Source organism: Nothoprocta perdicaria, unplaced genomic scaffold (genome assembly GCF_003342845.1).
Source record: "Nothoprocta perdicaria isolate Ctin4 unplaced genomic scaffold, notPer1 scaffold_32, whole genome shotgun sequence".
Taxonomy (NCBI): Eukaryota; Metazoa; Chordata; class Aves; order Tinamiformes; family Tinamidae; genus Nothoprocta; species Nothoprocta perdicaria.
The window spans coordinates 3,169,008-3,184,112 of NW_020455555.1; the positions used below are offsets into that span (position 1 = coordinate 3,169,008).

The 15,105-nt window shown below is 40.2% G+C and overlaps 1 protein-coding gene across 3 annotated transcripts in view; it reads right to left on the bottom strand.

The window, feature by feature from the left end:
* The window catches only part of CCSER2 (coiled-coil serine rich protein 2), a 49,556-nt gene that overhangs the window by 15,848 nt on the left and 18,603 nt on the right, over positions 1–15,105 (bottom strand). For all 3 annotated transcript variants that reach the window (XM_026043015.1, XM_026043017.1, XM_026043016.1), the window contains exons 4-7: positions 8,999–9,089; positions 6,644–6,806; positions 5,845–6,040; positions 508–591 (exon numbers count right to left, since the gene is read on the bottom strand). In XM_026043015.1, the coding sequence (XP_025898800.1) occupies positions 508–591; positions 5,845–6,040; positions 6,644–6,806; positions 8,999–9,089 (534 nt within the window). The remainder of the gene's footprint in view (positions 1–507; positions 592–5,844; positions 6,041–6,643; positions 6,807–8,998; positions 9,090–15,105) is intronic.

The window sequence follows — 15,105 nt, forward strand, 5'->3', positions numbered from 1 at the left end:
AATGCATCTTTGCATGATGAATGCATCTTTGATTTTATGGGTTTTTTTTGGTTGACTGTGTTTTTAAATTCTCATAATCAACACCTGCGTTATCTCAGGGAAAACTCACTGAAAGGTATTTTAGAGCAAAGGGTAAGAACAAATGTAATGAAACAGTAAGCATTTAATTTTGCTGTGATTACACTAAAAAGCAATTTTTTTTTAAATTAGACAACATTCCAGCAGTTATCAAATAAGCAGAAATTTCTTAAAAGAAGTTGCTCTGCAGCTGTTAATTCTCACATCTATCAATACAAAAAACAAAGTTATTTCAATTATTTAAACGGTACATGAATGTGTAAGCATGCATTTTGAAAGGTAAATAAATCCATTTTAACAAAAACAGACAGGTTACATAAATACTTGCTAGGTTTGCATTTAAATAAATGCAAGCAGCACTGCCTTCCAATGATAGGGAAGTTGATTTTCTGTCTCTCTGTTGTGCAGGAGTGAGCGAGTGTCGTTTACCTTAAAACGAGATTCAGCTTCTTGTGGTTCTGGACTTGATGGCATCGAGAGCACAAGGTCCTGGAGCGACACATTTTCATCATCCTGCCAGAGAAACAAAAACACAGGCTCAAATCACTTGCTAGAACAGCTCTGCAAATCTGCTCTCCAGAATGGAGAATCCACCTCTCTGGGGAACCAGCAGCACTGTCTGACCTCCCTCTCTGCAGTTTCTTTTCCCCTCATCTGAAATGGTCACACTTGCTGCAGCAGGTGCCCGCTGCCTAAATGAGGGTCACAAACAGCCTCTCTTATGAATTCACAGCACCAGCTGTAACTATGTTGAAGAACTGATTCTGCGCAAAAAACATGGCCAATGCTAGTTGCTGCTTTTATGCCAAGACAGATCATACTTTCAGATTTTAAAAGCTTATTTTGCTTCCTAACTCATCCTACAAATATGTCCCAAGTAATTTCAAAATGCACAGGGACAACATTTCAGCTAGGAGCTCTTAACTAAAATAGTTACACATTTGCTACCAGGCAGTCCTACACAAAATCCACAGCCATCAGACCTACATATAAATTATGAAAACTGGGCCCAAGAAAAAGTATTTTTTTCACCCCCTCACCAAATGACAGTCATTTACTCTGTAATTAATGACAGCAGGTAGAAATAGTAAGGCCTTGTAAAGATGCTAGAAAATAACTGCCTAGCACTGTCCTGAAACATTTACACTGCACCCATGATATACCTTTTATCTACCAATAAAACATATGCAACTGGAGAAAACAAACAGCCCACAGTAGTAAATTAAAATGACATTGCAAAGAAAGTGTGGCAGATTTTCCAACTTCACGTTCTGAAGTCCCATCTATACCTGACCTAAAGATCACTGTCAAGGCAAGATATAAGCTCATTTGCATCACTTACTTTACTATTTTTTTATATATATATATATATATATATATAAAGTATAGTATATTTATATATACTATATATAATACAGTACAACTGACAAAGCCTTCGGATCTACCATATCAGTGGTAACTTCAATATCTTATTGTGAACATACACTAGTGGTAACAGTTGGAAATCTTATGATCTTTTCTTGCTTTCTCTTTTCCTTCTTCCTAATCACAATCACAAGGAAAGGAGGACAAGTGGGCACAAAAATCATCAGACTAGGAAAATATCCACATACAAAAACAAAGACTGAAAGTATAATTTATCAGAACAAATGCAACTTGTTAAACTCACATACTGTTTTTGATAGCCTTTGGGAAAACAGTAGAGAGCATATAATTCTAACCTTTAGGTTAAGCCTTATGATACCAAACAATATACCTTATCATTCTGCTTTGCAAGAGGAACATGAAAGGCCACCAGCTCTTGGCTATTTGACATGACATTTCCTGCAGCAGGAGACATTACTTAGTAAACTATAATGAAAAAGCTACCTGAATTTTACCATAAACATGCCTCCAAAAGAGCTGAACTAGTCTTACTTGTGTAAAGTTTAAAAGATGTTTTGCAAAAAGGATACCTCAGAATAGTTTTTATTAAGATAACAAATACCAAAAACAAATGCTTATCAAAGGCACTTAAAAATAAGTTCTACATAAAATCACAAGCAAGCACAAAACCTTTCCAAGTAATGTCTTCAGTAGATAACTGTTTTTGTAAAACAGCAGCATTAGAAGGAAAAAGTCCTCAGTCAATGCATTCTGGCATTCCCGTTGTATTTATTTTTAAATGTTATTGGTGGTTTAGGCATGAAAATAATCTGCAGTACGTGAACTGACAGAGGATTAATGTTGCAGATGTTCACATTTATTGAGTTACGTATGGATAGTCTTCAATTCTAGATGCCATTTTCAGTCTACTATAAATTCACATATATTCTCTGCATGCAAAGCTTAATATATCTTCAATTTTCAATTATTCAATTATTCAAAAATAATCAAATAATACAAAAGTGAGTGATCACCTGTGGGGGGAAGGAAGAACTGCACAAAAACTCTCTTCAAACACTTTTAGACTACTCCAAAGACCACAGGGTTGCTCTGAAAAAAACCTTACTCCCTAATTTTCTGAAAACAAATGTGAGCATATTAAAGGAAAGTCACAATTTATCACCTCTGTAAGTGTTTTGCTGTTTAACTGCACAGACTGCCTATGCAACCAATGTCAAAGCCTAAACCACAGCTATCAGCATCTGATTTCAAGCTGAATATTATTTCAGCTTCAAGCTCCTCTTCAGAAACTCTCTGCAGAGAAAGACAATATCATCCTCCTAATAATAAAAAACAGTATCATATCTTTCCTGAAAAAAAAAAAAAAAAAAAAAGCTACTGCAGAGCAGTTAATTTCATTGTTCTGCAATGAATTTGGCCCAAGTTACAGACAGAAACTTCTACGTCCTCAGAGGTAAAACTGCAGCAATCCCGTCTTCCCCGAGAGTTAGGGCTGTTAGGCAACTTCTGTCTCTGGACAACTGGACAACAATTTTATACATGTGGGAGATTTTAACATACCCATTCTCAAAAGTCAGTGTCTTGCTGGAGGATTAACATTCCCAAGCCTGCATCTTACCCTTTTCTCTTTATCTCCAAAATACAGGCTACAAATTATGGGAATAAGCCCCTTGCATGACTGTTGCTGTTACACTTTAATTCACCCAAACACAAACAGTCCTAAAATCCAATCCTAAAGTCCATAAGTCTTAAGGAAAAAAAAAAAGTTTTGAATAGTGCTTAGTAAGTTCTCAGGCCAGTATTTCACAGGCGTGTCCTCTAAAAGTGGGCAAAAAACTCCCAAATTCCAAAAAAAGAGATTTATTTTTCTTGAGACGATGGCATCCTAACAATGATTTTTTTATTCATTAACAGATTATATAGGAAGTCTCAGTTGCAAGTATTTAGTTAAAAAACTCTAGTTAAGGAAGCTTTCCAATTTATTCTGCTGATGACCAGCACCACAGCAGAGCATTTTACCTGCTTTAGATTACCGGCCTTGGAGCAGTGCAGTATTTCTGCTGTGAAGTGATTCAGCAACTCAAAAATGCCCCATCTGGTTAGCATCAGGGCAGCTGATACTCCTTCCACAGCCACATGTACTCAGTTATTGTGCCTTGATCTTGCAAAAGAAAAGAAAGCGCAACCAGAAGAGAAAGTCACCACTGCCTCTCCAGGTCAGAGCAGAGCTGGGGGCAGCTCTCCCCACTCTGCCCAGGCACCTCCTCTCTCCACCTAAGCGGTGCCCTCGTGCTCCCTGCCTGTGCTGGCCCTCGCCCTGGAGCCCTTCTCCTCTCTGGGCCATCTTATTTGCAAACAAGTGGCTCAAACCTGTGGTTCTTAGGAACCTGCAAACAGAAACTTGTTGGAAACAGCTTTGGAAATACTCTGATTTTCCCGATGCCCTCTGCTGTTTTGGTTTAGCTCAAAGCGCACACACACACACACACAAAATCTGAGATTTCCAGTACTGCACCAGGGAAAATCATGGAACTCAAAGCTTAAAAGCACTAGCCATTTTCATTGTATTTTAGATCCCCCTATTAAAAAAAACCTATGCATTCAAGGCAAATGTATTTTCAGCGATTATTTTAAGAAGTTGAGCAGAACAGGCAACTTTTTCAAGAAATATATTAACAAATTTTATAAAGTTATTGGAATAAAAAAGTTTGCCTCCCCACAGAAGGGGTTTCAAGGATCTTCCAACTGCATTAACTCCTTCATGCTTATGTTCTTGTGCTTATTTGAGATAAGACAGTGAGAATCACTGCTGCCAGTCTCGGGATCAGAGAGGACAGGCCAGGGCAGGATGTGGGGAGCAAAGCTCCAGGACCTCAGGGGTGCTGCAACCCCTGCTTAACTAAGGGTGTTTGGCCACATGAGCACTGCAGGCTCAACAGAGCTGCCAGGGAGGAGAAGAAAGGAAGGAAGGAAGGAAGAAGAAAGGAGTAAATACAAACTCTTTTGTTTCTTTTGCTAAAGCTAGTGTTTGAAAGGAGCTCAGAATTTGTATCTTGCTTTCTTATTATGCTGTAAGAAAAGGCCTGTCATGACCTAGATACTGAAATGCTACTTAATTTTGGTATTCAGACTGCTTAAGTTCACTTAATTTTTTAGAAAAGTCTGGCTAGTAGGACCTTGATCAAGATTTCAAGTCAAGTCTTCGGCAGGACCCCAAACTACCTGGCTACTCCAGGTGTGGCTTTACGCAGCGAGCTACAGTTTATGGTTCTGCAGTTGAGCTGTCCCTGTGCTGAAGCCAGAACAAACTCCAGCTAGTAAGTTCCTGTTATCTCACATATCAGTCACTGCTGGGAGGTGCATTTCATGCAGCTTCATGCAGTTTATCAGGTCACTATTCACAAGTCAGGCGCTACGAGCAGCTTTCCCCTCTATGGCACTACCTTCTTTTTTGCACTGTTTCCACCACACAGACGAGAGCAGAACCAGAGCCTCCCACATTCTCAGTAACCACAGGAACTTTGCAACAATTTAGCAGACGTTCACCTTTCAAAAAGCATATTCATATCCTTGAATTAGTTACAAGGTTGATTGGGATTTTCTTGTTTTATTTTTTGTTTCAGCATCTTTCAGGGCATGACGTATTTTTTCTCACCTTGTGGCGTGAGAAGAGAATGGGACTAAACGCAACATTAAACACAACACCACACAGATATCACGGCATTTTTTCAGTGCTGACCTCCAAGGAAAGTCTCACGAACATTTGTTTTTAAAAGGAAGAAAACAAAATATCATAGCTGAAAATTTGCATTTTGCAGAATCTCCCCATGACTTACGAGCTCCTACCAATTTGACAAGTTTTCAGGCCAAATGTTAAAAGCTCCTTTAAAGCTTATTGCAACCCACCGTTTGCATACACTAAAAGTTAAACTTTAGTACTTCCAGTAAGAGACTAACCCAGCACAACCTGCTGGGCTCCTTGTGAAAATGTAGAAACGTGAGAAGAGTGAGGAAAGTAAAGCTTCAAGAAAAAAGGCTGAAAGAAACATTACTCAGTGTGATGAGATTTTTTTGTTTGTTTTACCCTCAGCATTTCACTAATTACAAGTCTGGCAGCGTTGTTGTTTTTTCCCTTCCAAAATTACCTTTCTTGCTTCAGAGAAGTAGAATAATATTACTTAATATTTTTGCTGACGGTAAGGAGCTTCAAAGGTAAAAGTACTATTTCAAACAGTAATAAAATCAATATTCTTTCTTACACATTATAATTCAGCGTACAAAGAAAACTGTGACAGCAAAGTAAGGCCAAGCAGAGGACGTGCCCATTTACGTGTGCCTTGGCTTTTCCTTCAGGCTTCCGCTCCGTTTGTGAGAGCTCACCTGGTGCAGCACCCGCTTCAGCTTCAGCAGCTGCGTCTTTACAGCCGTGCAGTCTTGCACCATGTGCCGCAGTGTCATTTCGTCGAGCATCACGGCGTTCTCGGGCAAGCCCACCAGCTGCCGCGGAGCCTGGTAAAGGCTGGGTGCTCCATAACTTTCAAAGTGGCCAGTGGGAGACTCCAGGTAGTTTGATCCCCTGGAAGAAAACACAGAGATGACAAAAAAGTTGAAGTGCATTTATTAGAAGTGTTAAGTGACATGGGCTATACTTGCATTTTGTGGCATAGAGTGACAAAGAAAAATCAGAAAATGCTAATAACAACTCAGAAAATCATTGGGCCTGGCTAGCCTTACACTTCTTAGTTAGGCTAAGAACTACAGCATTGTATTTAATTTAAAACAAATTACTAAGTAAAAACATATCCGAGCCTACAACATGCAAGTAATACAACAGTTTAATACTTCTTTGAACACATCCAATAGTTTAAACAAGAATTTTTAGTAATGTACAAAAGTAGCAAGTCACATTTTCAAGTTAATTCCTGCTCAAGGCAAAACACACATTTCAGTTAAAAATCCCTGACAAATTAGGGAGGATTTTCCCCTCCTTCAAAATAGTTACACATCACAGCAGTTCTCCTACTCAGGTACACTATTTATTAATATGACTATTCAGAAAGTGCCCTGTGTTCAGTAACACCTGAGGCCTTTCAGTGCAGAAGAAATTCCTTAACACAGTAATTCAATTTTCTAACTTCTTTGAGAAAATAATCAGCTCAACAGGACAACAGGTTCTTACCTGTTCAGATCATTTTTACTACGGATATAGTGATCAGTGTTGCCAAGATGATAGTGATCCTGCGTATTCCATCGCTGTTGTGATGCTCTTTTCCAGAATCCTTCCCCATGCTGCCGAGCATTTCTGTCCTGCCTGTCATAACGGCTCATATTTTCACATTCCTCTACACAGAGCATAAATTTAAAAAAAAAAATCTTAAATTTATTCCACATATCAAGTAAATTAAGTAGTTATGATGGGCTGCTAGCAGGTGCAATGTAAAATCTGATTTCTTTTTGTTTCCACTGAGCAAAAGTGTAAGCATTTGAGAATTGCCAGACAAATATCAGCAGCGTAGTAAGGCAAGATGCCTTTTTACTAGCATGTAAAACTTGAAGTCACAGGAATATGTGTAACCTGTAGCAGAAACTAGAGAACTTAGTGTTAACTGAATTTCATGTCTTGCTAGAAAAATCACTTGTACAATACCAAGCTATGGAGAAGGAAGAGAGAAAGAAAAACAAAGAAATAACCTTTTTCCTATCTCCATTATTGACGTCATATTCAGGCCTTTGGAAAATTAGAGCAGTACAAAACATTGAGGGACAACATCTTAGATAAAGGCCAGTACTTTATTCAAAAGAGAAAAAAAGAGGAGAAAACAAACAGTTTCAATACATGCATATTAGATATCTATTTATCTCACCCTGTTCTTCTGTTCTCTGTTTCAACTTTTAGAGAAGTTTAATCTTTATTTACCCGGACGGCAGCCATGATTTTAAAAACAACCAAAAGAATCTCTTTAAAACCCAGACTTCTGAGAAGCAAAGCAGCGTTTGTCCACTTTCGTTTGAGGAATCTAAATTTGGCAGCAGCACGGAAACCACGAGAGGCAAAGCCAAAAACTGCCGCCCATGCAGGGAGACGCAGCAGACACTGGGAGCTCCAAGCTGCGATTCCAGGCAGCACCTTCCCCTCCCGGGCCTTTCCCTCCGCTTCCCCCGAGGGCTTTGGGGAGCCTCCCCTCCGCTTCCCCCGAGGGCTTTGGGGGGCCTCCCCTCCGCTTACCCCGAGGGCTCTTCCTTGCATGGCGGGCGCTGGCGGGGAGAGGAGGCTGCCCAAGAGGGGCCGTTGGGGCGCTGCCTGCCCGGCCGGGCCGCGTCAAGGCGCCCGCTCGCTCGCACCAAGGCCTCCGTCCTCCCTCCCTTCCTTCCTTCCTGCTGGGCTCGCAGCCCGCGGGCCGGGCGCCCAGTCCTGCCCGGCGGTCCCCACGTGCCCCCGCGCCCGTCGCACATTCCTGGGCAGCTACAGGCGCTGCTATTCATAGCGCCAGCGGCACCCCGGGCGCCAGAACCAAGGGGGAAGTTTCCCTAGACCTGGGGAGTCTTTTTAAGGCTGACGTCAGTTAAATCACAATTGGGAGCAAACTGCTGGCAGAAAGTGCTGTTAAATGCCATAACAGATATTCACATCTAGAATTCAACCTTATCAGCTAACACAGTAAAAGGAGGTGAAAAGATAACCTAGGCACTTAAAAGTTACCAAAGATTTGATTTCCTCGAGAGGCATCCTCCTACAGCTCATAACACATAACTTGAATTCAAAAGAAACCCTCAGTAAGCTTAAAAATAATTATTATGCTTTCAGCTTGGGCAAATGAAATTGAGACTTTTGTATAAAAACATGTAAGCATCAGCCAAGCAATGACTTAAAAAAAAAGAAAGAAAATTTGGTGGTCATTTTAAGGAAAAGCTTGAGAATATCTGGATTTCAAAAAGTAAGAAATTATATCTGTGTGCTACTGTTCTCCCAGTGTAAAGCATCTCAGCACTTGCACAGACAGTACTAGTGTACAGATAGTGCAGATAGCCTGAAAAACAGCATCTTAAAAATTAAGGCCGTAGTTACCCTGAATGGCATTAAATAAATTACTTGGCTGTTATTATAGAAGAAAAAAAAATACTCAAAAAAAAATTTAATTTATCACAGCTAAAATTCACATTGCTCCCCCACCATGAACTTTTTCAAACACAGCTGAAGCATGGAACTGAAGGATTAGTTTAAAACCTTAAAGAAATTTACTTTACTGAAATAGTTTAAGGAAACAAATACATTGCAGTCCAAAACGAGGTAAGACAAAAGGCCATACAACTTTGAAACTTTTCTTATGAACTCAAACTTGAGGAGCTGCAGTCCAGGACATGGAAATGTTAGCCTCCTACATTTCCTTACATCATCTCTTACCGTTAGCTTAAATGCAACACATTTTTGTTGCAAAAAAGTGTGTTTGCTATTAAAGCTGAAGTCAAAATAGTGAAATTCAAAAATCTCTTAAGCCAGTTTCACAACATAGGACTGTTTGGTTGACTTACTAACCTTTGTCATGAGGCGGGTCCTCAGGTAGGTCCACATCAAGCATGAGATCATCATCATCAAGATCACATGAATCAAGATTATTTAAGATATCCTATAAGAAAAAAGAAAGAAAAGTTACTTTCACAGTAACTCTACCGCCATAAGGAAGCTTATTCCAAACCTTTGGTGCATTTCCACCGTATATATAACTGATATTGTCAGCAACCTCCCCTCTTTTAATGAGGGAACCAACCTTAAGACTACTTGCAAAAACACTAATCATCAAATCTCTCGCTACCTGATACAGGAACAATGCTGCATAAAACAAAGCTAGATCAAAATGTGCCCTTCTGTCAAAGGAGTGCTCCAAGGACTTCATTACTAAGTTCATTTATACTCTGCCTGTCCTTCAATTAGCACTTTTTGAAAACGAAGTGTTTTTGCTCAGAGTTTAACAACAACTTTAAGAACAGATGCTAAATGACCTTAATTCACCTCTCTTGCTATAGGGATCCAAACTTCTCCAGACTCAAGGAAGGGGTGAGATGGAATCTGCATCACCTAGATTTAAATGTTGATTTAAATGTCCATTTAAATTTCAAGCGTTTGAGTGCTTCAACTCTGTTAAATCCATATCAAGAGGGTCACAAAGCAATAAACTATCCAAGCATAATTAATACACCTTTCTCCATGCTGAATGACAGGCAAATTAAAATTCATCCTTTCCTAGCACTCACAATGGGTGAGGAAACTCAGGACAAAACCACAGGGTTACTTCCATTACCATTCTTCAGAATCCTTGTGCAAACCAGAGTGATGCCTCTACATTTCTTTATATGCATCACCAAAGTTATCCTCTACTTAAGTAAGAAACAGCACGTGGCCTTTTACAGGGCTGGGAAATGGCACCTGGGCACGTTTCTCGCTGCCAAGGTGGCTCTCATGTGCAACAGCAAGCGAAGACCCACGGTCCTTTCCCACGTTTTGACAGTCAGTGGAGACTGGAACTTTCCCAAGGTTTCTATGAGAATTTAAGGCTTCCAGCAGCTTTTTTTGGCCAACATAACTTAAAATCTTCAGTTATCAGCACTAAGATATGTTGTTTTTTATCTTCTAGATTGTGGTTCATACAGAGCTGTTTCTAGAACTACAACAAAAGTGTTCCATTGCTTAAGTATGCTAAGCGTACACAAAAATGCTACAAATAAAGCATTAGTAGTAGGGGAATATGTATTCCATCCAAAAATGCCATACAAAACCTCAGTGTGGCACAAAGACAAATGTAACTGCAGTGTGGGGAGGGTCAAACCAGCAGAAAGACGACGGAAAAGGGCTCCCCATCCCTTCACAACTCCCACCGCAGGAAAACTGCTCGTCCTCAGCGGCTAGAGCGGGACAACAGGGGCTAGGTGACAGAAGTAATGACCCCAGAGCCCTTTTCACTTGATCGCTCAAGGAAAGGTAAATGTATCAACACCAAAGTGATTATCATGCACAACACAAGCACTTCGCATGGTCTAAATCAGCATTCAGACCTACATTAGCAGGTCTAAAACTTGCTAATGGCTACAGCTCTGAAATTCTTCAGCTCTACTACCTGAAATAACAGATAAGAGCCAGAGCTTTCAAGACAGCTATTTGATTCAGACATCTCACATCTGAAATCTCACATCTGCCTGTTTTCTAAGAGCAGAAATGCAGATTTATTTAGGTTTACCAGTCTCATTTAAATATAACTCATGGGAGCAATCTTGAAGCATGAAGTAAAATAATGTTTTATTTATTTTGCACTGGATATTAACTTGATCTGCAAATACCTGAACACTCACAGGCAGAGGCTGTAAAAGCACGTTCATTTGCAAACTGTGGCTTTACCAGTTAAGCATTTGCTAGGTTTGCTCGGCAGAGATGTCTGCCTGGTAAGGCAGGAGCTCGACAAGCGTGACGTGAGGCCGAGCGCAGAGCTGCAGTCTGCTCCATCCTTCCCACGCTGTCCTCTGGCAGACAAAGGGCCTCTCTGTTTGACTGCACATGCAAGAAACAGCCTGGCACATTCTAAGCTTCTGCTGGTTTACATTTCTGCAGCGGAAGCTACTGTTGACTTGGGGAAAGAGTATGAGATGAAAAGAGTTAACACTTTCTTGTTTGTAAGACATTAGCAATATGTAAAGTTGGAAAACTGAGACTAAAATACAAGCAAAAGAGGACATCATTACTGCATATCATGTACAGCATGACACCTAGCTGAGGATCCTGTATTATCAGGGCATTGTGAATAAAAGCAATTATGGAAAAGCTTTCCCAAAGAAACTGAAGACATTTAAAGAAAATATGAATTTAGTATTGAGAAGAATAAACAGAATGCAGATATTTACTGGTTTTCATTTCTAGTAATTTAAGTATTTTTCCTGGAACTCCAAAGTATTTAAATAATGGCCATGCTAGACTATTTCCAGTAGATACCTTCTAAATTGTTTACTTAAAGACTGAACACAAGAACAGTTCCGGATCACCCTGCTGAATCGCACCTAGTGCAGCGGGTCCTACTCATCTAGTTACACTTTAATCTCTCTGTACAATCCAACTGCTAATAGGTTGGATTCCTATTCCCATTCCTATACCAGACCAGCCCTGTATTTAGTTGTTCTTATAGTGCCTTGAGGTACCTTTTGAAGAAAAGGTATCGTAGGAAACATCAGTAATGACCAGCATGTTATGACTTGCAGAAAGTAAAGGTGATTTAGCTGTGAGGCACTCTGTCACTCCTTACAATCAGACTAAAGTTTTCTATGTTCACCTCAAGCTGATCCCAGCCTCTCAGCAAGAGAGTAGACAAGTTTCTTGGGAACTCATGAAAAAGAGGCAACTCTATTTGCCCAAATAAACTCTTATTTTAAAAATGTGTACCCTTGCAAACAAAATATCAGGGTTTCTTTTTAAGCTCTAGCAGATCAGCAGTTTTACATGCACAGAACTCTGCTGACATGTGCACACTCGCTCTCCACACAGTTCTATACCATGACTGCAAGTGCAGTAAGATCTTTGTTCCCAGTCTGCAAGATGTTTGTCTGATGTAGCACTGCTAAATAAGTCTTATTGTTGAAGGTATTAGGAAGCATTGTATGTTCTACCTAGGTTTACTTCACGTAGAAAGGAAATAAGTACTAGTTTACAAAATTACCCACAAAACTGTAAATAGTAGGCAGAGCTTCTTCTTAGGTTTGTTGTTGTTATTAAGTCACATACCAAAATGAGACTCAATAGCACTGAGAAAAGAGAGGGAAGAGAACTCAGAAATACTAACTATCTTCCTGAGACTTCACCATTTCACATGCATCATCCCTCTCCAAGCATGGGAGGAAAGGTACCTCCTCAGCACAAAAAGCTTTCCTTTACTGCCATCTAGTCTCCAGCAGGGAATCTACAAAAATGAAAGGGGGGGGGGGGAAAGCAGCCCTCCAACCAATCAAACAAACCCTTATCTTATTTATGCTGATAAGCTAGAAAAATGACTCCATGAAGTTTAAGACTCTACTCTTTGGTTTTAAGTGCAGGGTTTTAAGTGCAATGCACCATATAATTTAGAATCAGCAATATAGAGCTATATGAAGTACATTACTAGAAAAATTGTTACAATGAAATCATGCCATTTGTTAGCATAAAGAAAAGACACGAAAGAAATAAATTCACTTTAAATATAACACTGCAGAGATACCAACTCATACCAGACATAACGCTTACAAGCTTATGAAATACAAGAAGCACTAATTGCTTCCAATACTTATTTGAGGATGTCATGGAACAACAATAAAACCTCTGTTCTCTCCCTACCTTACAAGTTTAAAGCTGTCATTAAAGGCTACTGCAGTGAAATACGCTATTTATATATGAAGTACAAGTGAAGTTGCCTTGCTTATTTTTACTGACCATAACAGCATGAGAAGACTTACAGCGTCAGTTCCAAACCAAACTGCTTGTAAAGGTGTATATGCTTTCCCATCCCAAAGGAAAAAAGGTAATTTGCCATAAAAGCCTGTTCACAAAATGTCAGCCTCTCAAAGCAGCAAGAGATTTGTGCCCAGTAACATAATCGTATAACCTCTTAACAACACTTGACAGTGGGGAGCTGTACCTCACACACGGCACACAGAAAGGCCATCTCATTAGGCACCTCCATGTCTCACTACCTGCACAGCTGTAATAATTCAGCTCCAACGGCGCCAGCTGCAGGGGTCGTGGGAGAATAGGCAGCTGCTATCGACAATACCAGCACAATACTGCCAAAATAATGACATTTCCTACAATGCCAGGAACTCCTGTGAAAGGATGATCAAGGAACACTGCTAGTTAAACCTACTGAAACTCGGACCTACTCTTAATTCAGAAGTAAAACAAGCCATTTATAGAGTCATATAGAGTCATTTTCACAAAGCAGTCAAAATCTTCACTGTGGACATACTTACCAAGGATGCTCTTATCCTAAGCAAACAGCTCTACATAACCTGTTCAGAATGTACACTAAATGCAAAGAGGTGAGACCTAACTAGCCTTTGAAACAAGAAAGCCTGACTTAAATTCTTCTCCAAACAAACAGAGAAATAATTTTCCAAAAATAAATTTTTAAGACCTAAATGAGGATGGGGGGGGGGGGAGGGGGGAAATCAATGCCAGACATTTCTCTATTGTCATGTTGGAAAAAATGCAGACAATTGTATGACTCTAACGAGAACTATGAAATTAGGTCAGTAAAACTCTTCCTCTGAATCCTCAGCTTCATCTTTTCCAGTTTCTGCAACGCAGTGTGATATGTTATGACACAAAAACACAAAATTCGGACTTGACATTAGCTTAAACAGAGGTTACCAACAACATCACCTTCAGATAAAAGGAAAAAATGTCGGTAGAAACACATCTTTCTGTGCTTACCTCCGTAATCCACTCTAATCCTCAAACCCTGTGGTTTTGAAGCAGGAAAAAAGCAGCTTGGACCACTTGACAGAGCAAGACGACTGCCACAGTCCTCTCTCAAGAGCATTCCCAGCCGAAACAACAGCTTCTCAAGCTAAAGTGTTTCCAGGAAATCCTTTTGTATCACGAATTCAGGCCTGAAGCTTGCCATTATCTCAAATGTTTTGGTAAAAGCTAAAAATCTCACCGTGAACTACCTGAGCTACTCTAGTGTCTGTTGCCAAGAAAAAGCTTGACCTAGAAACCCAGAAGTGATGCTTTCAGGTAAAGCAGCATGAAGGACCAGCACATCATCCGATCTGTCAGGACTGGAGACCTTTGGTGCCCAAGGGAATAAATGAAAATTCTCTGAAGAGAAGCAGAAAACACAAAATTCCAAGCTGTCATTCCATGTTAGTGCCATTATGTGAAATACAGTGCTGCCCATCTATCTCCAGTCTCCAGCACACAGGCCACAAAGGGAACTGTAGAAAAAGACCCAACATAAATTGCAAAGAATATGGCACCCTCTGGGATTGCTTAGTTGTTTCCCAGTACGTTCACAGCTATTTTGTTGCTTCCTACAGGAAGCTTGCATCCAATTAGATAGATGTGACTGGGAATTTCAGTCACCTCCCATGCTGATCTATGTGCCTCTCTCAGATGATTCCTGAAGTGCATTTTATCAGTGAGCTTGAGCACCTTTCCAGGTAACAGGCAGATAAAATCTCTTCCCTCTCCCCCGGCACTACATTCCCACAGTCTCATTACTCTGAAGCACTAAGTTCTAATAGATATCCACAAAACAAATCATTGCTACAGGGTGAGACTGCCCAACTTCTTCCTCTGTGGACAGGTTACGCCACAACAGCGGTCAGATAAACCTGGCAGCAACAGCAAAGTCTAAAATGCATAAGGGCTCATAGAGAGGGGCAGCATCTGTGGCTGTTGTGCAACTGCGCCAAAAATCCAAGTTAATCTAACAGAGGTAAAACCAGAGTCACTACGAGGAGAGGCATCATACTTAGCAGTTAAACACTGTCACACGGAGACAGCAATGTCTCCTCCTTTCTTTCTGCCTCCCTCCTGTACTGAAGTACAGGGCAGCAAGACTCCATAGCAGAAACTAAGTCTGCCATTAGTACTTGTGACACCAATTTATCTAAAAACAAATAAATAAA